At 51.4% G+C, this 24,987-nt stretch overlaps 2 protein-coding genes across 6 annotated transcripts in view; both read right to left on the reverse strand.

Annotated features, from left to right (window-relative positions):
* UBE4A (ubiquitination factor E4A) overlaps positions 1 to 24,987 on the reverse strand; it is a 130,506-nt gene that overhangs the window by 16,509 nt on the left and 89,010 nt on the right. The gene's annotated exons all lie outside the window — the stretch shown is intronic.
* Positions 1,968 to 23,677, reverse strand: USP28 (ubiquitin specific peptidase 28). Of its 5 annotated transcripts, none has more exons than XM_057428258.1 (26): positions 23,597 to 23,677; positions 20,746 to 20,823; positions 19,432 to 19,564; positions 18,223 to 18,334; positions 17,552 to 17,714; positions 16,576 to 16,662; positions 15,613 to 15,750; positions 15,108 to 15,181; positions 14,531 to 14,607; positions 14,014 to 14,162; positions 11,932 to 12,059; positions 11,685 to 11,780; positions 10,767 to 10,946; positions 10,061 to 10,263; positions 9,757 to 9,827; positions 9,213 to 9,441; positions 7,614 to 7,808; positions 7,190 to 7,320; positions 6,830 to 7,015; positions 5,858 to 5,953; positions 4,954 to 5,132; positions 4,792 to 4,870; positions 4,405 to 4,484; positions 3,291 to 3,414; positions 2,567 to 2,765; positions 1,968 to 2,173 (listed from the first exon to the last, which is right to left on the reverse strand). In XM_057428258.1, exons 1-26 carry the CDS (start codon positions 23,633 to 23,635, stop codon positions 1,998 to 2,000), a joined length of 3,402 nt encoding a protein of 1,133 aa, XP_057284241.1. In that variant the 5' UTR covers positions 23,636 to 23,677; the 3' UTR covers positions 1,968 to 1,997. The 5 variants fall into 5 exon arrangements, with proteins under 5 accessions (XP_057284241.1, XP_057284242.1, XP_057284243.1 ...); XM_057428259.1 differs by lacking the exon at positions 23,597 to 23,677 and adding an exon at positions 20,910 to 20,993; XM_057428260.1 differs by lacking the exon at positions 5,858 to 5,953.

A 24,987-nucleotide genomic window follows, 5' to 3' on the forward strand; every position in this document is an offset into this window, starting at 1 on the left:
GATGGGAGCGTGCTGTGCAAAGACCTGCACACCCCATGGCTCCAGCTCAACCCAAGCGTCGTGACTTGCCAGGCACTGACCTGTGCTCCTGGGAAGCCTTTGCTGCTTTGTGTTTTAAAGCAGGCTTCGGGTACGTGAACATTTCACTTCCTGCAGCACCACAGAGAACGGGGCAAAGCCATTATCTTGGGAGGGTCGGAAGAACCAGATTCTCTCCCCAGACCACATCCTACCGCCTGTGTATTGCAATGACACACGGCGTTGCAAACGCTGTCTAGAAATGACAAGGCTGCTGGCTGGGAGGGACAAGCAAGGCATCACATTCTCACCTGCTGCAGCCAAAGCCCCCTGAGAAGCAGGTTGGAGGTCTCCTCCCTCTGCTCTCCATCACCGCAAATGGGGATAAAGCAGAGAAAGCAGCAGCAGCTCTGCAGCATCCCAGGGCCCAACACAGGCCTGGCTGTCGGGGCCCCAACAATCCCTGCAGGTAATGGCACTTCTGCCTCATGTAAAACCACCAGGAGGATGCAGGATTATCCCCCGGGAGCCATTTACTCCTGAACAACAGGGAGCAGCACACCAGCAGCAGGGTGGGACCACGTTGACAATCCCTTCCGAGAGCTGTGCTCATTACAATGAGTTTGGTGCTAGGAATGAGTCCTGGGGACATGTGTCCAATGTGCTGGGATAAAAACTCACCCCTGCGTGTGTCTCTCTGGGTCTCCCTCCCCCTCCCGTGCTGCTGTCAAGAAATTCATGCTTGGTCAGAGCAGAGCCAGCAGCAGCAGGTAGAAGGGTGTCATTACAACACAGGGGCATGGTGTCAGCTCAATAGGTAATTAATTAAATGTTTCAGTTCCCATTAATGAAGAAAACGCAGGTTTTGGCTGCAGGAAGGGAGCTACTGTCCCTCCTCTTTACTCATTTAAGTGCAGGCTCCTTCTTCCAAAAGCCCCTGGGCTCCTGCAGTGGAGCTTGCAGTGGGAAAGGGCTCAGAGAGATTCAGGGCTCGGGAGAGATTCTGGCACTGACAGTGAACACAGGCACTTCCTCAGGACCCACTCCTCTGCACGCCTGCTCAGAGGTGCCAAACACAGATGGGCTTTGGCTAAAGCACAGGAAACGCCTGGCCCGGTGGCCTCCCGGGGACCCAAGATGAGCCCGTGCCCTGCAACACCAGAGTGGAGTGAGACCACAAAGGAAGTGTTTTCATTCTAACATAGAACAAATGCTTTTATTGCACTTTCAGAACAACTGTGCATAGTCTGAACAAACAGGGTCCCAACAACCGCCACCGCCCAACGTGAACACAGGTGCCCACTGAGGGAAACGCAAACGGGGCATTTATTTTACAGAACATCAACACGAAAAGCCCACCACCACGAAAAAGGAGCCCACTGCAGCCCTCAGTGGCTGTTAATGCTCACCTGACAGTGAGCCCCCTGAGGGAAGAAGGACGTTTGAGAGGGGGATGTCCTTTGGATCTCCCTTAGCCAGGCAGAAGAGAACCTCCTTCCTCTCACTGCTTTCTCAGTGAAGAGGAAGACTCCTGTGTATCCGCTCCTGCCAGGCAAAACACAAAAGCCCCAAACCTGCTTTGCTTGACCAGAATACTCAGCTGCCCATAGGACAGAGCGGGAGCCACCCTCCATCCCTGCTTCCTGATGACACAGCCCCGACTCCTGCTAGCAGGAGCTTGGCAGGACCATCCCTCAGGATGATGTGAAGGTGGCTGACAGGCCAACAGCAGCTCGTGGCCGCTCACCAGAGGAGAAGACCCTTGCTCTGCGGCTGTCACAGGCCTCAGGATCCGTGCCCAGGAAGCTGTGGAAGCAGAACCCCGCTTTATGTGGTGAGGTTTTGTCTCTGAAGTGCAATCCTGCCTGTGTCACTGCCACCTACGTACGAGCAGCAGAGCTCTGAGCGCGAGCCGCCCCTTCCCTCCCCGCTCCCTCTCAAGCGCTGCTGGCGGACGACGAGTGGCGCGCAGCCACGGGCTACTGCACCGCGACGGCCGAGGCGCCGTGGATGGACTCCATGACGGCTGCAAAGCGGCTGCAGAGGTCATAGGGGGAGTTGGGGCGGATCTTCGGCGGCTCCTTCAGGACGACGACCTCGCTGGGGCAGTCGAGGAGCCGGGGCAGGACCTCACCCAGCCTCATCTGCAGCTTCGCTGTCGAGGGGAGAGGAGGAGGCACTCAGTGGCACCACAAGACCCCAGACGGCTCTGGGGCTGTGGGCTATAAAGCCATGATGGGTGTTACAGAATCAGCTTCTGGCTCCCGAGGGCAGGGGTGAGCAGTGTCAGTCCCCAGCCTTGCCCAGGGCGCACAGAGCAGGGGCACCCCGGGTTCTCTGGGGCGCAGCATCGGCTTTCCCAGTAAAGCCAGCTCTAAACCACCACACAAAGACCCCTGGATCTGCTCCCCCACCCAGGATTCTGCAGCTCTGGCTGTGCTCCTGGCCCCTGCTAAATTCCCTTGCTCTCTCCTGAAGAGGAGTTCAGGCCTAGACACTGCCCTGCCCATAGAGCCACAGCAAAGGCAAGGCCAGCACCATGCCCTACCGTCCATGTCTTCGCAACCCAAATAGGAGCACCAACGGTTTCTCATGACCTCGATGGCATCCATGTCCTCCCTGGAGATCTCGAAGTTGTTCATGAGGTGCATGCAGGGGATGATCAGCTCGTTCAGGATGCTAATGCCCTCTGTCACACGAGCTTCTTCACAGCTTACGAACATAGATGCTGCCACTTCATTCAGCTTCTAGGGGAGGAGGGAGAATCAGGGGACAGAGCTGTGACAAGCAAGCACAAAGCACACGTCACCAGCATGCTGTCAGGAAGGGTCACAGCTCGGGGACCACGCAGAGACTGACAGAACCAGTGCCAGGTTCACACCACAGAAAGCAAACTGGGGTCTTGGCAACTACGAGCGTGAACTAAAAGCAGTCCTCATTTTGATGCTCTTGTTTAGCCCCCCGAGGAACAGGAAATCATCATCTGCTCAGAGAGAGCAGGCTGTCAGAAATAAATACTAGGGGAGAGGGATGGGAATGGACAGAAACCAACGTGACCACTAAGTTAACACAAGCACCGAGTTAACAGCCAAGAGCACGCTCAGCAGCACCCGAACCTTCCCCAAACACGTGGCGTGTTCATTATGTGTGTTCCTAAAAGGGAACACCCCGAAAAGGGGTCCCACTCCCTGGGCAATGCCCAAGAGCAGCCGGGAAGCAAACTGTAGCACGGGCTGCTCCCTCCCTGCCTCTCCAGGAAGGAGCATACTGACCAGGAGACAATTCCTTCTGTACAAGGCAATCAGGGATTCGCTCACTCCTCTCTTGGTGCCCTTCTGCAGCAGCTTGGTGTTGCTCTGGTAGGCGTACACCAGGTAGGTGAGTGACTCCTGGTACCTAGGAGGGGAGAGTGTCACCTCAGGAAACACCTTCCTCTTGGCCTGGATGGTAACTACCACCAGGCCCAACAGGAAGAGCTCCATTTCACTGCCAAAGACTAAACGGACAGATGCCCTCCACCCAGGAATTAATGTCCCTTTTTGCCCAGGGTGCCAATGAGCGCCTCAGGAACATCCCCTTAAAGCCAAGTTGGAGTACGATGTGCCCCGAGCACGGCCACCAGCGCTGATGCTTTCAGGACTGCTCCAGGACATTTGCCCTCTGCGTGCAGCAGCAGCAGCAGCGTGCTCAGTTCCTGCGCACATTTGTAGCCTCTACCCCCCCCCCGGTGAGAAAACAGCACAGCTGACAGGGATCGGGTCAGGTCAGGGAAGCTCTCAGCCCGCCTCTTGGCAACCTGCCCACCTGAATTTGGTATCTCCTCACTTCTAACCCCCTCAGGACTTGATTCTGCCTCCATCCACAAAGAACTTCTGAAAGCCAGTTTATTTTCTGCATTGGAAAAAACCATTTCCCAACTACAAATCCTTCACAAACTGGCACTGTCCTGCCCCACACTGCATTGTGTTCATGTAAAATACAGGTTCTGAAACAGTGAGGAGGAAACCAACGCCTTTTAAAGGTTCTTAAGTGCCTAGAGTACTCCAAAGCATGTGTTTACACAAAGTAAAATGCCCAATTCAAGTTTAGTTTTAATACAGGAGTCCAAAGGGGGCACTTGTTCCTGCAAACCCACCTCCGGGAATTCTTCACAGTGGATAAATTCAGGGAAGCTCTAAGAACCTGCTAAATATCTCAAGTGCTAAGCAAGGCTGACTATGGATTCCAGAAAGGGCTATCAGCAAGCTACAAGAAAGCCTGCTGGCCAAAAATACATGACTGAAGACAGAGAGGCCACCGCAGGTCAAGAAGATGAAGTCTGTCCAAGTGGCCTTTACTGTCAGGCCACAGCTTACCTCATCCGAGTGCACAGCTGAAGGGACTTACTTCTTGTTCTGGTACAGCTCCAGCCCTGTCAGCAGGTAAATGGACACCTTGCGGAAGAGGCTGTAGTCTTCGTGCCATCTCTGCGAGGAAGCAGAGCGTCAGAGTCACCCACAACACGCACCTCACGTTTCTTCCAGGCGCCAAAGCACGTCACATCCTGCGCTCTGAAGGGCTCAGGCACCTCTCGTAAGCGACACATAAATCAGCGCAGTGAACAGCACAGACATTCCTCCCAGCCAAGGAGGTGTCCTGTGTGCCCTGTCTCCCGCTCAGCTCCCTGCCGCCGACCCCACGGATGTGCCAACAGCAGTGCCAGCGACTGCTCCTCACCTGGGCAGTGCCAGTTGTCACAGCTGAGGGATCAGGGGCAGCACTGGGGTCCCTTACCTTGTACTCCTCCATATTGACATCCTCAGGACCGATTTCTCTCAGCTTTGCTCGCGCTACCTTCATGATGTTAATGGACCTGCTCCGTGTAAGCGGAGAGGAGACCAGGATCAGAAGAGTGAGGCCCCAGGAAAAGCCTCACCTCGGGATCGGGGCACAAACCTTTCGTCATAGCTGAGGTTTTTGTCTGCAAACTGCTCCAGGAGGGTCCGTTCCACGACCTGCTGCGGAGCATTGTTTTGCAGGAGGTAAATGAGCACGTGCTGCAACCGGGCGTCGTTCTGAGGGGTCGGCGTCTCCTTGGAAAGCAAGTAGAGTCGGGAATACTCCTCGTGGAACGCCTGCCAACAAAGCACAAGGGCTAACACAGGTACAGGTGCCCCAGGCAGCTCTGGCAGCCCTCCTGCAAGTGCTCGTCTTGTTCAAATCAACTGTAACACGCTTGTTTCTGTAGCGAGGTGCAAGACTACCTTGTGATTTATGTTCCTGCAGATTAACAGCACTGGTTGCTTCTCCCATGTGGCACACTTAGCTCAATCTACCTGCCCGTAAAATCTAACCCCAGCTTCAACATGCAGCAGCACTCACTCCTTCTGACCCCTCTGCTCAACGCAGACGTTCCTCAAGGACATGTTTTACAAGAGAGGTCACAGAAAGCATGCTCAGGACCAACAAAACTTCACGAGTGCTAGTTTGTTTCCTGCCTAGACAACAGGTTCTGAAAGGCACCCAAAGAAAGGCTACTTTGTGGTACCCAGACCGAGGGAACTGCTGATGCTAAAAGAATAAGCAGGAGAAATAGCAGAAAGTGAAAAGAGAAAGGCAGGAGGTGGTTTCCCCTGGGGGAGCAGGCTCTTTCTTACATGGTCTAAAGACTGTTTAGAACCCGTGGATCTGTCACCACAATGAGAGCAGAAACCACCATGCAGGACAAAGAGGCTGTTAGCTAGAAGGAAAACTCCACAAACCATTCCCTCCCCACTCCTGACACGTCAATGCAGCATAGATCCTTCCTTCTGTGAACATGGGTATCCATGAGAGTGGATTTAGCAAGCAAATCAGATACCTTAACAAGCCCTGCTTCAGACCCATCCCGATCAAAGGTCTGGCGGGCTTTTGCAATAGCCAGGATGACACCTTGCATGGCTGGACTCAGCATCACCTACCAGGAAAGCAGGGAAACAAACAGGAAGAGGGAACACCGTAACAGACAGGGAAAGAAGAGAAGGCATGGTGAAGAACAGAGAAACTTCCACGAGAGAAGGTTTAAAGGAAATTGTACAAATACAGGCAGAATAAAGCCAGAGCTGCCATTTCCTGGTGTACTACTTACTCCATCAATCACATGCACTTTACATGCAGGAGGGCGCTTTAAGTGCTTAAAGGTCTAAAGGCTGCTCACTCCACACCTTGAGTTTGTAAACTCAACAAGTGAGAACATAAAGCTCACTTGCCATGTGCCTCTGGGCAAGGTCAATCTTCTTCAGGCATGCAAAGGAGGGAGCAGTGCCTGTGGGGGAGCAGCTCCACACAAGCATGTATTAAATGTGCTCAAGGAGTAACAGTCACTTGTGGAAAAGACTGAACTTCCACAGTGCTGCTCGGGTGCGTACGAGCGCGGTTAAACAGGCAGATTCAAAACCTCAGCAGCTGGGTGCTCTAAGTCATGCTGTCAGCGGTCAATGTCTTTGAGATAGGCACGAAAATGAAACTGGAGGCAGTGGGGAGGCCTGTAAATAGACTAATACAGCTAGGTCCAATTTGGACATAGCTGTGCCAGAATGACGACCCACAGGAGCAAGGTGCAGCTCTAAGGACTGGGTGCTTTTACAGGGCTGATTTTCTGGAGCCATTTAGACACAAAATTAGTCAAGGATTTGGTCTGGCAGTGTCCATTCTCACGGTGGGAACAGGCACTTTGCAAGCAGCAGTGTTTCCACTGCTATTGCCCCCAGCCTTAACAAAGCTCAAAGCTAGCTAGCTACAAAGCCAGAGGTTAATGACCAGCAGCAACCGACCCCTGCATTGGGATCTGTACCTCCTCATTATATCCGTCTGCATCGGATCTAACGGGAATCTTCCCCACACTGGGGATTTCCACCTCAGAGACCTGTGAGCTACTGTGGGCAGCAGGCTCTGCTTCGTTAGCGTCCTGGGGTTGTTCTGCCTGACCCGTAGGGGCTGTTTCTCCCGCCTGGGCCTTCACTGGCTCTACCTCCTTGGGCTGTGGCCAAGAAAAAAGAAGAAAAAGAGTAAGAGGCAGTAAAGCAAAGCACAGGAAAGCAGAAGGGCACCGAGCGAAGGCGGCACGGCTACAGCATCGCACAGACACGGAGAAGGCGAGGAGAGCAACACAAGAGAAGAGCGGGGCACGCCCCAGGCCAGGTTCGGGTCCTACCTCGCAGAGCGCGGCCTCGGCGCCGCTCCTGTCGTAGGTGTCGGCGCTGTTGGCGATGGCCTTGGCCGTCTGCTCCTGCGCGATGCGGGCGTGCTCGGAGGAGAGGGAGCGGGCGCAGGCCGAGGGCTGATCTGTGCGGCAGAGCAGGGCCGTCAGCAAGCGCAACCGGCAGCATCACCACCACCCCCCAGCCTCTGCACAGGATGGAGCGGCTGCTGCATTCACCCCCAAGGTGAAGGCTCGTGCGTGCCTCTTTGCTGTGGGTCTGGCACGTGCCAGCAGGGATGGCCAAGTAATGCCCTCCCTCTCCAGAGGGCGGCACTTGAAGCGTTTCCACTTGGTATTGTACGAAATAAACGAGTCTGGCAGTGAACTGAGAGCAGCCCATGGCCGTTAAATGAACAGAAAACAGCCGTGGCGTTACCGGGGCCTGATTCCGAGGAGAGGTCCTGCGAGCCAGAAGTGGGCGAAGGCTCCCTCTGGGGAATCTTGCAGGACTGCTCCTCCTCCCACTCCTCGGCCTCGTGCTCGAACCGCCAGTTGTCCTCCTGGATGAAGCGCCTCAGGTCCAGGGGCAAGTCTTCAACTTCCTTCTGAAACTGCCCAGCCTCGGGGGCATCTGGAAGAAACAAGGCTGGCATGTAAAGGAACAGCAGCAGGGCTCCACCACGAGGCACCGAGTACACTGCACTCAAACCGGGTGAGGCACAAATGGGGAAAACCCAACTTTATCCTAGCTTTGTAACTTAGGATGTTTCATTAAAAACAAGTGCAAAAATAAAGACAAATCTCCAGAGCTACCTGCAACAAAACCCAGTTTGTTCTACCACCGGACAGCATTTACCATAGGGAGTCCAGAAGCAGCACTTGCTGATGCAGTTGGTCAGAAATGCGTCCTTACTCAAGGGCTACAATTGCACAGAGAATGGTATTTCAACTGCCAATAGCTGGAAAATTCACAACCCAGATGGAGATATTGTACCTAGGACCCTACACAGCAGATAAAGGTGGGGAAGTGTGAGGGTTCCATGGCATGAATGCTGCCCTGGTGTTTTTCAACACCTTTTAGATTTACTTCAGTATTGGTTTTAAAATAGCACAGAACCCCAGTATCATCAGCTTGAGACAAGCCCTAGAACGTACCAAAAGCAAACGGCAGTCCTCTACACTGGAGATTTCTTATGCAGCCATTGCAAAAGCATCTTCAAAACCCAACAAAATTGCACTAAATAGGAGGAAAAAAAAAAAAACAACCCCAAACCAAACCATGGATTCATTTCAGCAACAGAACTGTCACAGGCACCAAACAAAGAACGACCTCCAGATCCTCATCAGCCGCATTTAGTGATGAACAGGATGACAGTTCTCCATTGTTTCTTCTCTTTAATACATCAAAATGAACCACGCGTGAAATTATTGGGTTCTTCCACAGCTGTTTGCCATGTATAGTGCCACGTGCACAGTAATTTCTCCACATAACTATTTATACATTGGCACTGCACACATACTTACAAGTCTACGCCACTGCCACCAAAACCTCATGCAGCAGGAAAGGCTGCATAAAAACCAAGCCCCCTTAGGTTCAATGTAATGGGATCACTAAAAACCAAGCCAACGAGTCAGAAAGTGATAAAAACAGGAGAAAGAAAGCTGGAGGCGTTTCACATGCCCTCATAAAAGCAGCACTCTCATATAAAGTGCAAGGAGAGTCAAAGTGAAAACCATCGGCACTAGAGGCATATTGAAAGTGGCAAAAGGGGAGAGCCTGAATGTTTGTACATGTTAACAATGCACTATACCTGCTCTCACCAGTGGAGCTCATTCCTCACTTTTCAACCCTACCAAGGATTTAGAAAGGAATCGAGCGTGGAGCAAATTATTCCACTTCTATCTGGGGCGAAGTTTTTTGCGCTGTCAAAGGACAACTGTGCCAAAGAGAAGCTAAGGAACGTAATGGGCACACTAGCTACAGAGACACGGTGATAACCAACGTGGGACTAACCAGCAGCTCTGGCACCAGTACCTGCCACAGAGCGGGACACCTTGTCACTGATGTACATCAGGCAGTAGGCACTGGCATTCCTCAAACCCCCAAATGAATCTCTCTCCACCTCTTCCCATGAGGATTCTGTCACGGAGATGTCGTTGTATTTGAGCCAGCTTTTCCGAGGCTGGTCGTAGATGAAGGCCCAGTAGTGACCAGCATTCGCTTGTCCTTCGTGTACCAGGACCGCATGCAAGCGATAGGGAACCTGCAAGTGCACATGGACAGTGCTCAGGGGGACGCTCAGTAAAGGATTTTCTCCGACCTCTGTGCAAAATTTACAAGTAAATTCATAGCTGTAACCTGGTGCAAGACACTTGATTCATTTGGTAAACTTTCCTACAGAGTGAGAACTGACTTGTGCAGGGAAAAGCAACAGGATTTTCATACAGAATCCTTTCTCTGCTTCACCCCTGGGATTTTGAAATACAACAAAGTGGACAATTCCAGCTGACAGCTACTAACAAAAACCAGTAACAGTAACATCACTTTAGCACTTCCCCAACGCAGCTGCATCTCCTACCTGCTGGAGGAGGGGGTCACAGTATATTTGCTCAATGGACAGGTTGATTCTGGCAATAGATCTCTTCAGATCTGCCAAGAACATCACAAGTGAGAGAAATACATCAGAATTCATGACTGCTCATCAGCCTGTTCCAGCCCCTGCCACCTCAAAGTTTGAACCCTGCAGTAACTATGAAAGACACCTGACAGCAGAGCTGAAGCGTGTACAAGGTTATTCCTAGTTCAGGGTGTATCTGGCTGGAGCAACAGAGGGGAAGTCAGGCTGGCGCTCAACAAAGATCACAAGTATGTTTGAGGCCAACCTTGCATGTCTTGCTCGACCTCATTTCTCCATCGCTCCAGACAGGTCCGAACCAGATTCAGCTCCTCCTCGGAAACCACATGAGGAGCTGGGTGCTCAGACGTTGCTGGGGCTGCAGCAGAAGGCTGGAGTGGAGCACTTGAGTCTTGCTGAGGCGAAGAGAAAGCTCCATCTTCTGTCCTACTGTCCCTCCTTTCCAGTGTGCTATGAAGCAAAATCCAAGAGCAGTGGACAAATAAAAGCCAGAACTCTGCAAGCACAGATTCCACAATGAGCAGTTCTAAAAATCCCTTCCCTTACTACAAGAAACTGATGTATTTACTCAGCTTAATTTAGAGTGTAAACCAACCATGCTGGCCAGGCCTGTAATAATCCAATATTGCAGTAATTTACCGGTTAATGAAGCAAAAAAATTAGTAGGCTAACCAAAAAGAGGTTATCATTTAGCTCAGAATTGCTGCAGAGACAAGGAATATGGTGATAATTTTGGAACAGGAAAAGGAACAGACTAGATGCAGCATTATATTTACACAAACAGAACAAAGTCAGGAGCAAAGCAGTGAGCGAAGCTTGTGTGGGCCTTCAGACAGCCCAGCCCCATGCTCCCAGAGCCAGACAAGTAACCGGCTCCCAGGATACAAACCAGGAGCGCTGGGCTGAGAGGCAAAGTGTTCTCCTGCACACTGTTCTTACTTCTGTTTACTAACCCGTTTGGTTGTGAAAGCGTGTCTGAAACACAAGGCTCGGTTTGGGACTGCAGGGGTGTTGTCTGGGAGTCCTGAGCAGGAGGAAGAGCCACAGCTGGCTTTGTGGCAACGAATTCCAGCACATACTGGATCATATCGGGCAGTGGGAAGCGGGCCGGGCCGGAGCCGTACTTCAGGTACCTACAGGAAAATGCACAAAGGATTGGGAGTGGTTAAACCTGAGGGGACAACGGAAGAGCGACAAGGGGGAACCCTCTGGGTCAGGACAGGGATGGTTTGAGCAGCGAAGGAAGGAGGGGAATATGCAGGTGTTGCAGAGGGAGAGGACTCACCCTCCCCGCAGCTGACCTGGCAAGCTTTGAGGCAGTGGGGCAGTGCTCAGCAGCGGCCGAACGCTGCTGTGCTATCAGCAAGGCTCAGCCACAGACCCCAGCACAGGACCAAGCTGAGCGCTGCGCAGACCATCGACTCCAGCCCAGCCTGTCCCTGCAGGATGCTATGCATGGGCTTAAATGTGAGGTGTCTTCACAGCACCCCCGAGCCCCTGGTGAGCACAGACCCCACCAGGGCCACTGTGACACAGTGCACCTCTGCCTGCCACTACTTCACAGCACTGCCAGTTCAAAGAGTGCAAACTGTGAGCAGGTTTAAAGCCAAACAAAGGGACTTTTACACAGAGCACCTGGCATGTGAAATCTTTTGCCTGTCTGCAATCGAGGTCTTTCCTATTGATCTCCTTCCTTCCCCAATCAATAATGCCAGAGAAGTTGTCTAATAGAAAAACTAATGCAGATGCTTCTCGGAACAAGCTCGCTCTGTTTCTCCTTCCCCTCTAAGTTTTTGTTCCATTAGAAAGCTCTTTTAAATGGAAGCATTTGCAGGCTTCCAGGGGGTACAAAACCAAAGCCGACTCTTTACCTCTCCAGTTTCTCCTGCAGAATCACCAGTTTCTCACTCAATCTCTTAACCTCTTCTCTCTTCTTCTGAATAAGCTCTTTACTGCAGTAGAGGTACCTAAGCAGGGGAGTACAGAGCCACGTCAGATTTGTCTACTCCTAACATTCACTGTCTTTTGCAACTGTTTTAGAATCCTTCCCTGCTCACCTGCACAACCTTTTTAATGTCTTTAATGACAATAAGGTCTTAAACATTCCACACCACTCACCTGTCCATGTAAATGGTCTGGGGAAATTCTAGCTTGGTGTGAATCTTCTCGGTGTGTCCCAGCGACTGATTGAACTTGAATCGGGAGAGCTCAAAGGTCAGCACAGGGGGGAGCTTTGTAAACCAGCGCTGGAACAAAAGCACAAGTGCCCCCAGAGGGACTCGGTTTGAGGTGACAGATCCTCCGTGATTTCAGACTCATCCTAAACGTATCTGCCTTTAAATACCAAATCAGTGACAATTTTCTTCACGGAGTGATTAGTCAGAAAGCCAGATTTTATGAGATTAAAATTCCTGTCTCCGTTTTACATCTGTACCACAAAAAAGCCTCACAACAGCTTTCAGAAAGTTCCTTTTCATTGCCTGATGCATCCAGCTTGACGGATTCTTAACAGGTCCAGCCCTGAGTTTTACAAAATTAGCAGACACTGCACAACCTCTGTGTGTCAGCTAAGAGAACTCTTTTTCAATGTGGGTCACATGCAATAACAAAGAACAAAAGGAAGTCCTCAGGCAGTACCTGATCCCTTTCCTCTCTCAGGCTCTTTACAAACTGTTGGATTCAGGAGGGTCAGAGGAGACCCCCACTTCCTCTGCAATCCACACACTGCTTCGAAGAGCCAGGCTGAAAGAACAACTCTTGACTGGATTTACACTTCCTCTCTTGCTGGGTTCACAAACACCTCCAGCACCCTGTGCCAGAGGTTTCCTTCTCCTGCCTCAGCCTGCACTACCCCGGCACTGCTCCTGCCTGGACATGGGATGAGCATGCTAAGCTCATTTTCCTGCACGGGAGTCATGTCAGCTGTCCTGCCACAATAAATCTGCCCCCCACACTACAGCTTTCCCAGAAGCAGCCCATAAGCCCAGAGCAGGAATGATTTATGCTCCTATTACCTAGGAGAAAGGCAAGTTCTCGTTAATCTCACTGATGCTCAGCTTCAGCACACTCACCTACGTTCTCAAAAGACAAAATGCACCTTATTCTCTATGTCCCCTATCACGCAGTCCTCTAGCCACGACACCCTAGGAAGTGAAATTAAGATGCACAGTGTTTCCAGTCATATTTCTTAGAGACAAAGCAGGAGCCTTTTCCTTCTATCTGTACAGACAACAACTAAAACATCTCCATGATCAGTCCAATTTCCCTTAGTTTTGATTTGGAGGAACTTGGATTGAAAAGGATCGGCCCAACCAGCTGCCTACAGCCCTTTGGCACCAGCCTACCATGGTTTCACCTCTGTGGGCTGCAAATGCATCTGAACAGTTTCAGGCAGGAACTAGGAAAAGCAGAAACAGGATTTGAGTCCACTGAGTCCAGAGCTGGGCAAGGCTTGCCCATCCCAGACCTGATTTCTCATAGAACTGAAATACCTTTCCCTGCCCTCTCTGTCAGACCCCTTTGCAAATGCCTTCATGTAAAGTCCCAGTCTTTCTCTGAGCTAACTTCTCAGCTGCAATTGCACATGCAGGATGCTGAATGTGATGGTACACCTTTGCTTTCCACTTTGCTACAACTGAGTATTTTATGATTGGTTTGTGATTTGCAAGATTAAAAAGAGAAACACCAGAAAGTCACCAAAAACAAAAAAGAGGAAAAAAAAAAAAAAACCAGCAGAGAAGATAAAAGCGGAAACGAGAAGAAAAAACAACAAACACACACTGTAATAGGGAGAAAGATACAAATTCCAAATGGCATACCATAGAGTTAAGCACTGTACTTTTACCCTCCAAAAAGAGGGAGGCAGTGGTTCTCCCCCTACTCAGGTACAGGTAGGCTTCAATAGAAAGAGAGAGACTTTATCACACTTGCATGAGCAGCAGATGTTCACCTTTTCAATTTAAAACATCCTCCTCAAATTGGCCACACAGGACAACACATCTTTACAAATAAGCATGGACTTGGTGTCTCAGCGTTCATACATTTACGAGAGATACAAACATATCAGTTTGTACTCATTCATAGAGAACATTTACAATTGCCTTTTAGAGTTGTTAGACTATAGTGAGACACCCCTGTGCTATACGTGCTGCATCTTCTGCAGCAGGCAACCAAAAGCTCAACACAAAAGGTAGAACTAACCTCCTGCCTGTACTTGCCCGACTGAGATGTGGTTGCTTCCTGCATCTCTCCCTCCACCATGGCTCCTTCCAAGCACTCATTCAAGTCTCGATAACCATTTACCTGAAGGGGATACTGACCAAAGGTTTCGATCTTGGAAAAAGCATTGCCTGGATAACAGGAAGGATACAACGCCCATGAGTGAAACTGAGAGAACAAAACACTCTGGTTAGCTCAAAGAGTTTGTTGCCAGCACCAGTCAGAGGCACTACTTGCAAGAACTGACCTATGTGTAGCTGCTCACACCTCTGTCAGGGTAAGCCTCCTTACAACCAACTGCTTTCAAAACATGGGCACTTGCAAGCATTTAATGTCTTCAGAAGACTGACTTTGTAAATGTTATGGTCCATTTTATCAAGACCATTTACAGAACTAGGCAGTTTCACAGGGAATGTGCAACAAAATGCTGCATCACTGCTGCTATCAATTAAAACACTCAAAGGAGCTGAAAAGGGAATCTACCAAAGCCCCAACTCACCCTCATGGACACCCTCAGTCAGGAAAGTCCCATAGAAAAGCTGTACCATTGGGTTTTCAGACTTGTCCTCGGGGCTCCTGTTTCAGAAAGAAAAAGCACACATCCATTTACTGCTGAAGGATGCAGAAAAGCCCCAGTGACAACCTAAGCCTTGGCCCGGGAACCTGTCTGCAGTCCCCAAAGTTTTCTATCCAAGCAGAAAATACAGAGGGATCTTCTCAGGCTCAAAAGCACATTATAACGTTTGCACTGGCAAGACAGGGTGCAAGTTACAGCACTACCTTTGGAAATGCAGTTCCAAACCCCCAGATCTTCCACGTACACCAGTTCTGTTGAGCTCCCCTAAAAAGCTTATTTACCCTGCAAGCCATATGGGCACCGATCAAAGTCCTACATATAGGAAATGCAGATGTAACGCTTCAGGAGCATATTTTGAGCTTAAGGAGCATCATCCTCAGGCAACAAGGAACTCTCATTTACTCCAAATTTCTGTGTAAAGCCCTCTCATTTATTAAGGCATCCCATTTAAAATCTGTTTCTCCTCAGCATCAACCTCCCAGGACCACAGAAAACTCACTTGGCATTCACAGTGAGCTGGAATGCGTCCTCCACCCAGTCCAGCAGTTTGTGTGTAAATTCACTCACATCTTGCTAGAAGAGAGACACAAGTCGAGAGTCAAGCGTACCAGCAACCAGTGAGTGCCTTCACCGGCTGCTGGTTTCGCCACCCTCCAGCACACGACCCGAGCGGTGCTGCTGTGCCCACCCTGCTGCAGGAAGCCTGCAACTAAAGTGCTGATTTAGACCCATAATGAACACTCTGCTCGTCTGAAAACTAGATCAGAGGGAATTACAGCGATGGCTCCCCAACGGCCCAGCTGGCGCTGGCAGCGCGCTGCTACGCTGCCTGTTTAATTAGCACGCACGTACATTTCCCCTAAATGGCACAGGGACAGCTGCTTGTCGCTTGACAAACATGGGAAGGGGCCTCTGAAAGCCATAGTGGGATGAAGTGAAATAGAGTTGTTGTGGCTGCAACTGCTGCTCTCAAGAATGCAAAAGGCTTTTCAGCGTGATTTTACCTGCTGCTCCTCCGTGGATCTGAACGCATCCCTCAAGAGTTCCAGTGCTACAGAAGGGTCTACAAACTTGCGCCAGGTCCCCAGCATTAGGGCAAACAGACACTGAAGTTCTAGCATGAACGCAATGTTTCTCTTTTCCTGCATTGCAAGAAGAAAAGCCAAACCCTTCCCACAACTGACAAGAGAGCATCTTAAACCAAAGTGCTACAGAACACTGCATGCACACACCTCGGGAGGTACGCTAACAGCCAATGGAAGGGGTGACATAAAAGGACAAAGCAGAAGGACATGCAGTGGCATTTCTTGGAAGCAAGAAGGATGCATGTAAGACACAAAATTAACCAAAAGGAAACCTTGAGAGACAAGAGCATCAGAAGCAATATTTGCTATAACAGAAAGCAGAAGCTGGTGAATTTATGTATTTATTCTGTCTGCATCTGAGGATTTCTGGAGCATGAAGAGCACACAGGGACACAAATAAAGCAAAGTCTCTTAAACAGCAGCGGCCACAAGGCAGAACAATGCAACAGGCAAAGGGTTATTCTCCATGTGCATTTTGCTCTAAACATCTTCTAAGCACCTTCTGCTACGGATGCTCTCAGCAGGCATAGGGGGTAAAGGGACCCTCAGCCTGGCTCAAACACCAGTTCTTCTACAGTGCATGCGAAGAAACAAGCAGTCTGGAGCTACCAAAGAAGCTGTATGGCACAAATTTCTCCCCGCGCCACAGTTAGAAGCTCTAGAGGGAAAGCTTTACAAGAAGCACCCAATTTCTTTTCTACAGTGATTCTGTCCTTGAAAAGCACTTCCCAAATTTATCTTTAATGTAACCTGACTATTTGGAAGCCATTATCACAGGCACAGGGGTCTCAGATGGCCCCAAATTAAATCTGCTCAGGGAAAGAGCAGGACAGTATACTGCAACAGAGGGGAACTTTACAGTGTCCCTCGATGAAAACTTACAGTGCGAGTGTGACGGCTTTGAAGCTCAAGCTCTGGGGGGTTGTACCCAAGGACCAGCCTCCGAAAATCTGGCAGCTGAAACAGAGACTGAAAAGAGAGGAGAGGCAAGGAGCAGTTAGTGTCTGCGAGTATTCGACTCCTGCCCCAGAGTCACTCTTTACCCAACAGCTTTTTCCTTAACTTCTAACCCTCCGATGGCCGCGTGGTACTAAATAAACATTCACCAAGTGAGCAGTCTGCGCACTGGAACTGCACATTTGTACTCACCAGAGAACAAAGTCTCATCCTGCTATTTCTGGGACATTATACACACACACACACACATATATATATATAACCATTTTAGGAAAGAGTATTCTGTTTGCCATAGGCAAGCTTAGGAAAAGCATCCAGGAACAAGTCCCAGTGAGAAACGGGCCCATTTGAAGATTTCTTAATTCCTCTCAAAGCTGGAGACATGACTGATGTCTATCTGATGATGTGAAATGGTTAGAAGAGACCAGTCTCCCAAGTTCCACTTACTGCTGTCCCTTCTTGCTTAGGTTATCACTAATAATATAAACTGCCTTGCTGCTTATGCATTCCAGCATCTATGCCAGCATATTCCATTAACTGGAATATGATACACTGTGTATTATGGAGCCAACAATAACTGAAGTAAAATTAAATTATCAGTGCCCTTTGCCAGTCCAGCTTGTCATTCAGTAAGCATCTGGACATCACCACACCAAAACCCCTGCGTACGTATGCACAGATTATATGTGTATCTACAGTTACACAAAGTCCATTTAACTGCTCTTTGGCTCCTTCTGTGCACGCCCAGGGTAAATCACAATCGTATCAAATCAAACCAGAAGTCTCATTTGGGCACAGTCACGCTCCCTCATCCACGATGAGCTCACGATGACCACTTCACAGAGCTGCTGCATGTTTATTTCTGACTGATAAACACTTGGACTCCAGGACATCCAGTTACCTGTATGACAGCACTAAACCAACACGTGTTTCCAATGTTTTTCACCCCAACAGGCCAGTCGCCCACTCTCCTCCAGTCACTGTGCTTGGGGTTCTCTCCCCAGACTTCACAGTGTTTCCTTTTGGAGCCGCTTTTGCTTTCAGCAGAATGTACTTCCTGTGGCCTGTGACAAAAGAAACACCATCTCATATAGGCTCTCTGCAACGATGGTTGTACCCTCCCCTAGCCACCAGTGGGACACTAGAGCTGGGTGCTGTGGGGTGACATCCAGCACAACAGGCAGCAATGTCTTATACGACTCCACAGTCAGATAACAACATAGGCACGTTTTCATCTGTGAACTGGCTGCGCACAGAACTGGTGGCCTCAGTCACTACTGGAGGCAAATCTGATCCACAGCAAGAAGGATATGGAGAGGTACTGACTGAAGTGAATCAACATGTGAAATTTCAAGCTGTTTCTGCAGTACCTGCTGTAACACCAGTACAACCAACTAGGCCATCTTGAAACCTGCTCTTTCTACTTCTACCCAGGGACAGCCATAACCCAAGCACCTTCTAAAAGCAGAAGGCATACATCTGGTAGGCAATTTTAGTTTGTTTTGCAGTAAACATCTGAAGAACCCACTTACAATACCGGGAAAACCAAATACAGTTCATGGAGCTACTGACCTCTCCGGAGCATCCCTCTCTGCAGCCTGAGTTTTTGGTGATGCCAGTGGTGTGAACGTGTCGATTGCACGGAGGTCATCTTTGTTGTTTGAGGTAAGTGCAGTAGTAACATCTGGAAGCAGAGGCAGTGTTCAGTTTCCTCTTTAAAAGGAACTTCTAGAAAATGTTACACTTTACCAATATGATTTTTCCATTGATCGAGCAGCATTTCCTAGCTCAGGCTTTAAATACAAATACTTGCGCCTTGGATCACGCCAGGGAACCTAAAAAGCCACTGAGTGGGCTGGACGAAGAGAACAGGACAGACCTTGCAGCTGTCTGCTGGCCAGATTTTCTTACAGCCAAATTCAGAGCTTGAGGGAGCATTGCAAACCTCTTGAAATACTGAAACAGGCACCTCAGCTGCTGCTTGTATTTGCTATGCCCTGGCACAGTGCTGCCAAGTGACATAGGATTGCAATGAAATCAGCACGATCACAGAGAATCGCCTCCCTTCACTCATGTCAGGATGCACAGCTATGAGCCATTTCATGTACTAGTTATATAGGGAAAGAGAAGAAAGGGAAAGGAGTCATTTTGGAAGAGGTGGAAGCCTTAGATGGCACAAGGGGCAGCCGTGCTCTTCTGGGTGCTGCTGCGAGGTTCCCAGCAGACATCTGGCACTGTGAACCTGCCCGTGATGATATCACTTGGGAAAGCTCCAGTTAATAGATGTGTCATTAGCAAAAAGGCTTAAAGAAACTATTCTCAGCTACCTCAGTCCACAGTGACACGCCTCACATCTGAACGTACCAAACTGACGGCTGCTTCTGCCAATACCCATAATGTTTACAGAAACGTTTTTCATGTAGTCAAATTGCTGGCTCAAACACTTTAAGTTTCCTCAAGATATGACAGCAAACACTCAAGAGTGCCTGCTCTGCCAGCAGATGCTGTCGAAGGCAATGTATGCCTTGACAGGGATTCCCTTCTCCATTCCGCTTGCTCTGCTTTAGGAGCTTTCTGGGATTTCTGTGCTAGCCAAGACCAACTGTTTAGAAGGAGGGTAGCTTTGTAACTGTGATGTGCCACCTACAGTCACTGCTAAACCCCTGGTAAGTCACTCTCCCCCAGGGATGTGCTGGGGGAGGCAGAAGGACCCACACTTCCCCTTCCAGCTCAGGCTGGACCACGTGAACCTGCAGGGGCGAGCAGAGGTGAAGGACTCACTCTGTGGGAGCTGCTTGCCCACTGCGCTCCCTTCCCAAGCGGACGGCTCTGCAGCAGCCACATCCTGAGCTGGCTCCTGGGCATTCTCCTCTGTCAGGAAGGTGACTGCTTCCATCAGGTCTCCATTAGCAGCCTAGCAGGATGATAAGGGAAAACAAACCCATAGTGGCAGGGTTATTTCACGCATGCTTGCCTGGCATTTAATGCATGTGGCGTAGAGATATGCACACTACCACCAACTGTGCTTTTCCTGGGTATGGAGCAAGGAACCTGCTGGTGCCAAGCAGGAGTAAAATCCCAAAAGAATAAAGGCCAGAATGTCTCTGTCGGAGAGCACTTTGGCTATGTTACTAGACAATGCTGACTCCACTAATTTCATTTCCCTAATGAGATCCCCTTACAAGAGTCACAGTAGGCATGAAGCACGACAGGACACTGCCACCAGGAGAGACTCCCAGGAATCAAACTCTCTGTGTATTTCAAGACCTTACCGAGTCTCCTACTGAGCCAGGGCTTTCTTCAGAGCAGCACTACAGGCTTTAGATGTATTCTAACATCTTCTGGACATTACTGTTTAATGAGATATTTACGGATTTTGGTAAACAAACCTCTCTGTGTACTATCAGCACAAGCCACATCCTTCTGATGATGATTCCAGACTGATGCAGTTGCAATCACTTTAAGAGCACAAGTTCCAAATCCTAAAGCATGCAGCGTGAGGAGGAATCCTTCCAGGTAAACATTGCTTCTCCAAGCACCTGAGATTCCCACTTCTCCTTGCTTTGGAGCAAAGACTGTTTTGGTGACAGACAATCACCAGCCACGAAGCTAGCAATGCTCCCGCAGCTGTCCACAGCTCCCACAGCAGTGTACATGGACAATAACCACCCAGCAGGTCCAAGGTGTGTGTTCTCCATCCCTGGGTAACAGCCCTCTGCACAACCCCCAGGAAATGTTTATGAAGTTTTAGCCCAGCACACGCTGCTGCAGAGCAGGTTTTAAGGTCCACTGCCAGAACAATGAACTGCACTCTGCTTAGCGTGGGGCTTTTGCTGCAGATGCAGGTGAACAACCCTATGAACCCCAAAACCAGCCTGGTGTCTCCACCTGCTTCCCTGCTACACCTGGACAAGGCACAGGCGAGGGGCAGAAAAGCAGTGAGGATTTGCCCACCACCCTCACAGGAAGCACACTGCTCCACCTAGCACACACCGAATCGCTGTCCCAGGCTGCCCACCCGACCCATGCACTGTGCTTCGAACTTGCCTGACTCTCAGGTCTCCTTTCCACAGCACAATGACAACAGGCACCAACCTTTAGAGCAGCATGAAGGAAAGAGGAGTCTTGAATTCCTGTGATCTCTTTCAGCTGGTCTAAAAGCATCTGGCAGTCCTACATGCAAGAAATAGAGAAAGCGCATGTGAACAGGCGACCAGGACAGACACCAAGCTGCTCCTGCGAGGCTCACTAGGGCTCACCGGAGTATTGCTTCTTCCTTTCCCTTTTACTGACAGCTTGGCACAAAAACCTGCTCACACTTGCTTGCCGGTTACACCAACATCGTACCCAGATCTTCCCCCTAAACCTGCAGGCTGAGGCTCGAGCCGCTGTACCCCATGAGGACGGCAGCAGGCCTGAGAGGCTGTGGGATGCTGGGCACCTGCGATGGGAAGGGGCAGCCCCCCCCGGGGAGCCCAGCATGTGCAGCGGGACATATAAGGAGGCTGCCTGCTGCCAGGGCATTGGCGAGGGGCTATTTTAAGTCTGGCTGCACATGCCATTTGTGCATGTCATTTCTCACTGACAATGAGGTGTCAGGAGAGGGGCCCAGGAGCCTGCAGTCGCTTCTCCTTCCCCCACCACAGCCGCTCGAGGGCCAGGGAGAGCCTCACTCAGGCCCTAAGCCACGGTCAACAGCCTGCTCTTCAGCTCAACCGCTTAAATAAACAATGACAGAAACGCTGTTTCCCAGACATAGGAAATCTCCGCAGCCCTGGCTTGCCACAGATGCAGCCCTCTCACAGGAACCCCCTCCAGCAGCCAGCCCCGATGCCATAGGTCCCCTTCTGTGGCCACTGTTCAGCTGCAACAGCGGTATCCCATGGGGAGGATGGAAAACCAGCCAGGCTGCATCGTGTCTGCCTGATTTATAAAGGCTATGCAGGACCCTGCTGTCAGCACAGGCCAGCGAATCCCAGCTCCTGAAGATCACGTTTAACCTTAACTAAATGGATAAATTCCTGTTTCTACTTCCTCTCATCACTGGCAGACAATGTAGGATGCTTTCATGCCACTGGAGCCTGGGCTCCGCCCAGGCACCTACTTCTTGTGCCACCACCCATAGTGCTGACAGATACTACCTCATACACAACCACCAGAGACAGCGTGCAAGAAAGTGGGCAACACACAGAAAAGTCCTCGACTGTTTCCTGAGGGAGCTCCCCCAAAAAGTTATTCCCACCTGGAATCCTGCTTTTGCTCAACTCGCACAGAATGTGCGGGAAAGCGTCAGGCCCAGCAGGCAGTAGGGTGAGGAACCCCACACCAAGAAGCCAGGGCTCAGGGCATACATACCTCCACAATGGCAAAGCACTGATATCATGTTGCTAATTCTGCTGCCTCAGCGAGCAGCCAACCCCACCAAAGGCCGCAGGGCACGTTTTTCCATTGGAGCAAAGAACCCTGGCTAAGGAATTGTGCTGCAGAACGAGATCCAGGGCAGGACAGGGCATGAGTCTGTGCTCCACCAAAAGCAGACTCACAAAGTGCTGCAACCACAAGAGCTAATTACAGATCCGGTGCTCTAAGCTACCATCAAATGTACTAATGATTTCCAGCACAATTTATTTCAGCCTGTGAGGAGGAAGGTTTGTGTTAACAGCGCAGAGCTCATCCCGTGCAGCCAGTTCCCAGGGGCAGCACACAGAAGCCACTGGGAGCACAACAGTGAGCAGCTTTCAGGGCACACACATGGTGTTGCTCTGACTGCTCTGGCTGGTGGCTGTTTGAGGTTACGTGCCAGGGTGCTTTAAAACAAGCTCCAGAGGTGGTAATTAACACCAGCGTGCCGCCACTATTAATATAAGCCACAAGGAAAAACCAAACCAAAGCCTTACCTGCCAGAAAAACAACAACACGGACCAAAACGCTATTAGTGTTAAATTACAGCAACAGGAGAGGAGTGCACGACCAAGAGGAAGGAGGGCACTGGAGGTGAGAACCGCACGCTCGGCCAGTGAGGGATGGCACAGAGAGCTTGTGCCCTTTTCCCCACTCGAAGGTGACTCAGTGGGCTCAGCAGCAGTTTGTTTTGATGAGAAGCTAGAAGCAGGGAAGGGTCTGAGCGCACCACAGCAGCTCAAGGGGGTTCCAGAAATAACTGCAAGCAAAGAGGAGGAGGAGGAGGAAAAGGGGGGTGGTGGCATGAAAGAAGCTGGCAGAGCCACAGCCTTCGGCCTCAGCACCTCAGCTGCAGTTTTTATGGCAGCAGGAAAACGGGTTTGAAGGACTAAAACCCCGGAGCAGGAAGAATGCCCGCGCTCCTGACCAAGGCTTTTACCGACCAGCTCCCACCACGGGCGGAAGCAGCGGCCGCCGAACAACCCCTCCACCACCACGTGCTCCCGTGTTGTCGTCCCGACATCGTCCCCGCGCAACCGGGAGCCGCTTTCAAACGCACAACGACGGGGCCGGCGCCCGGTTCCCACTCCCGGGGGCGCTCCCCGTGCAGTCCAAGCCGCCACAGCAAAGCGCAGGCACCGCCGTAAGCTGGCAACAGGGCGGGCACGGCGGAGGAGCACCGAGCCGCGCTGAGCCCTCCGCTCCGGCTGCCTCGGGAGACAGCTTCAGCAGAGCCCCGCGGGGTCAGCGCAGCCGCTCGTTAGTGGCACAAGGCGCTGGTTTGGAGATGGGGAAAGCTGGTTACTGCCCGAGCCCCCCGCGCTCCCCGGGCTGCAGCCGGTGCGCTCCCCAAACCGGAGCACCCGCGTCCGTCTCTACAAAGGCAAAGACAAGGGGAGCCGGACGAGCGCCCGGACGCTGTTCCGAATGAAAACGCTGCAACACGGGGCGCGAACCGAGCCCCACGGGGGGAACCCGCACCCGGGGGCACCCAGCTGCCCCCTCCCCGCCTCCCGCTCTCCCCCGACCGCCGCCGCCGTCTCACCGCGCCGCCGCCGCCCGGGGCCTGCAGCTCGGCCGTCATGCGGGCCCGGAGCGCGGCCGGCGCATGCGCCCGCCCCGCCGCCTGCCGCCGGCACCGCCCCGGTCGCGGCCCCTGGGCGCGGTCCCCCCGGGCATCAGAGCCGGGCCCGGCGGGGGCTGTGTGTGCGCGTATATATGTATATGTATGTGCGTGTGTGTATGTATGCGTGTATATGTCCGTGTGTCGCTGCCCATTGGCACACGGAAACCGTTTAAAACACTCGAATAAACAACCACAAGTTTCGTTTTAACCCTATCTCGGTCCCGGCCGTCCCCCGCGGGTACCGGGCACCTCCCACACCGGAGTTTTCCCACGGGGCTTGCTTACCTTAAACAAGGAGTTAACCGTAAAACTCTGAGCATCTGGCTGCAGAGAGCAGCTCAGCCTCGCACTCGGAGCGCCAGGTCAGGGGGTGGCTGTATTATGTTTAGCAGCCTGATTAATGCCGCTGTGACTAATTAGGGTGCAGGACAGACGCTGGCTGTTTGCACAGCCTCAGGTGAAGACCTGCCCCTCCCTCCCTCCCTCCCCGCATGTCCAAGGGCCTTTCCAGGCAGCCTTGTCCTAGCAAAAGGAAATGATTTGTACTGTGGGTGCTTTAAAAACTGACCCCCCCCCGCCAGCCTGGAGCCGTGTATTAGCACCGGGGGAGCGGGGGTGGCAGGGAACATCAGTGGGTGCCAAATACACCTCAGCAAACGACCCGTGGAGGAGGAATTTCTCACCTGGTCTTCCAGTGGTACACAGCAGGATGAAGGAGGTTTCGCTGCCCCTCTGTCACATCCCAGCTCCAGGACTCATCACCCACAACTCATGAGCTTTCCAGGCACGGTGTCTGTGGGTTTTCCACAGGGATTCCATTCCTGTTCTCAAACAGAAACAGCAGGAAGTTTTCATCTCTCCCTTGGTGCAAAACCCACCCCCCAACACGAACACCTCACGCTGGGCTGTCTCCAGCTCAGCACGCAGGGACAGAGATACCCCTAAATTCCTGCTTCCTTTAAAATCCTTGGCTGCAGGCTGATCAGGGCATGATCCCCTGCATGCAGCCTCGACACATTCACCTTTCCCTTGACCCCCAGAGCAGCAGCTCAGCCATCAGCAGCACCCTGCATGCAGCTGAGCACATGTGCTAACAGCCCATCTCTGGCCACTGTCTCCTCCAGGGCTGTCCCCATGCGTTGACCTTTCTGGTCCTCCTCGCCTTGCTTCACATCTCTGTCTGCCTTCCCTCCCTGGCCTGAGAGCCAGGGATTTTCCCTGGACCCGCAGCATCCCCTAGACCAGCCATCTTGCCCCAGGACCCCGCAAGACCAGCTCGCCTGCCCATGTTTCTTGGGGAAGGAGAATGG

Source organism: Pezoporus wallicus, unplaced genomic scaffold (genome assembly GCF_028554395.1).
Source record: "Pezoporus wallicus isolate ANWC-B61680 ecotype Strahan unplaced genomic scaffold, APGP_CSIRO_Pwel_v1 contig_7819, whole genome shotgun sequence".
NCBI lineage: Eukaryota > Metazoa > Chordata > Aves > Psittaciformes > Psittacidae > Pezoporus > Pezoporus wallicus.

Coding starts and splice junctions, on each gene's coding strand:
- USP28 (XM_057428258.1), bottom strand. CDS start 23,635: ATGACGGCCGAGCTGCAGGCCCCGGGCGGCGGCGGCGCG. Junction 14,163..14,530: donor GACTGAGGGTGTCCATGAGG/GTGAGTTGGGGC, acceptor CCTGTTATCCAG/GCAATGCTTTTTCCAAGATC. Junction 10,947..11,684: donor CTGCAGGAGAAACTGGAGAG/GTAAAGAGTCGG, acceptor ATTTTCCTGTAG/GTACCTGAAGTACGGCTCCG.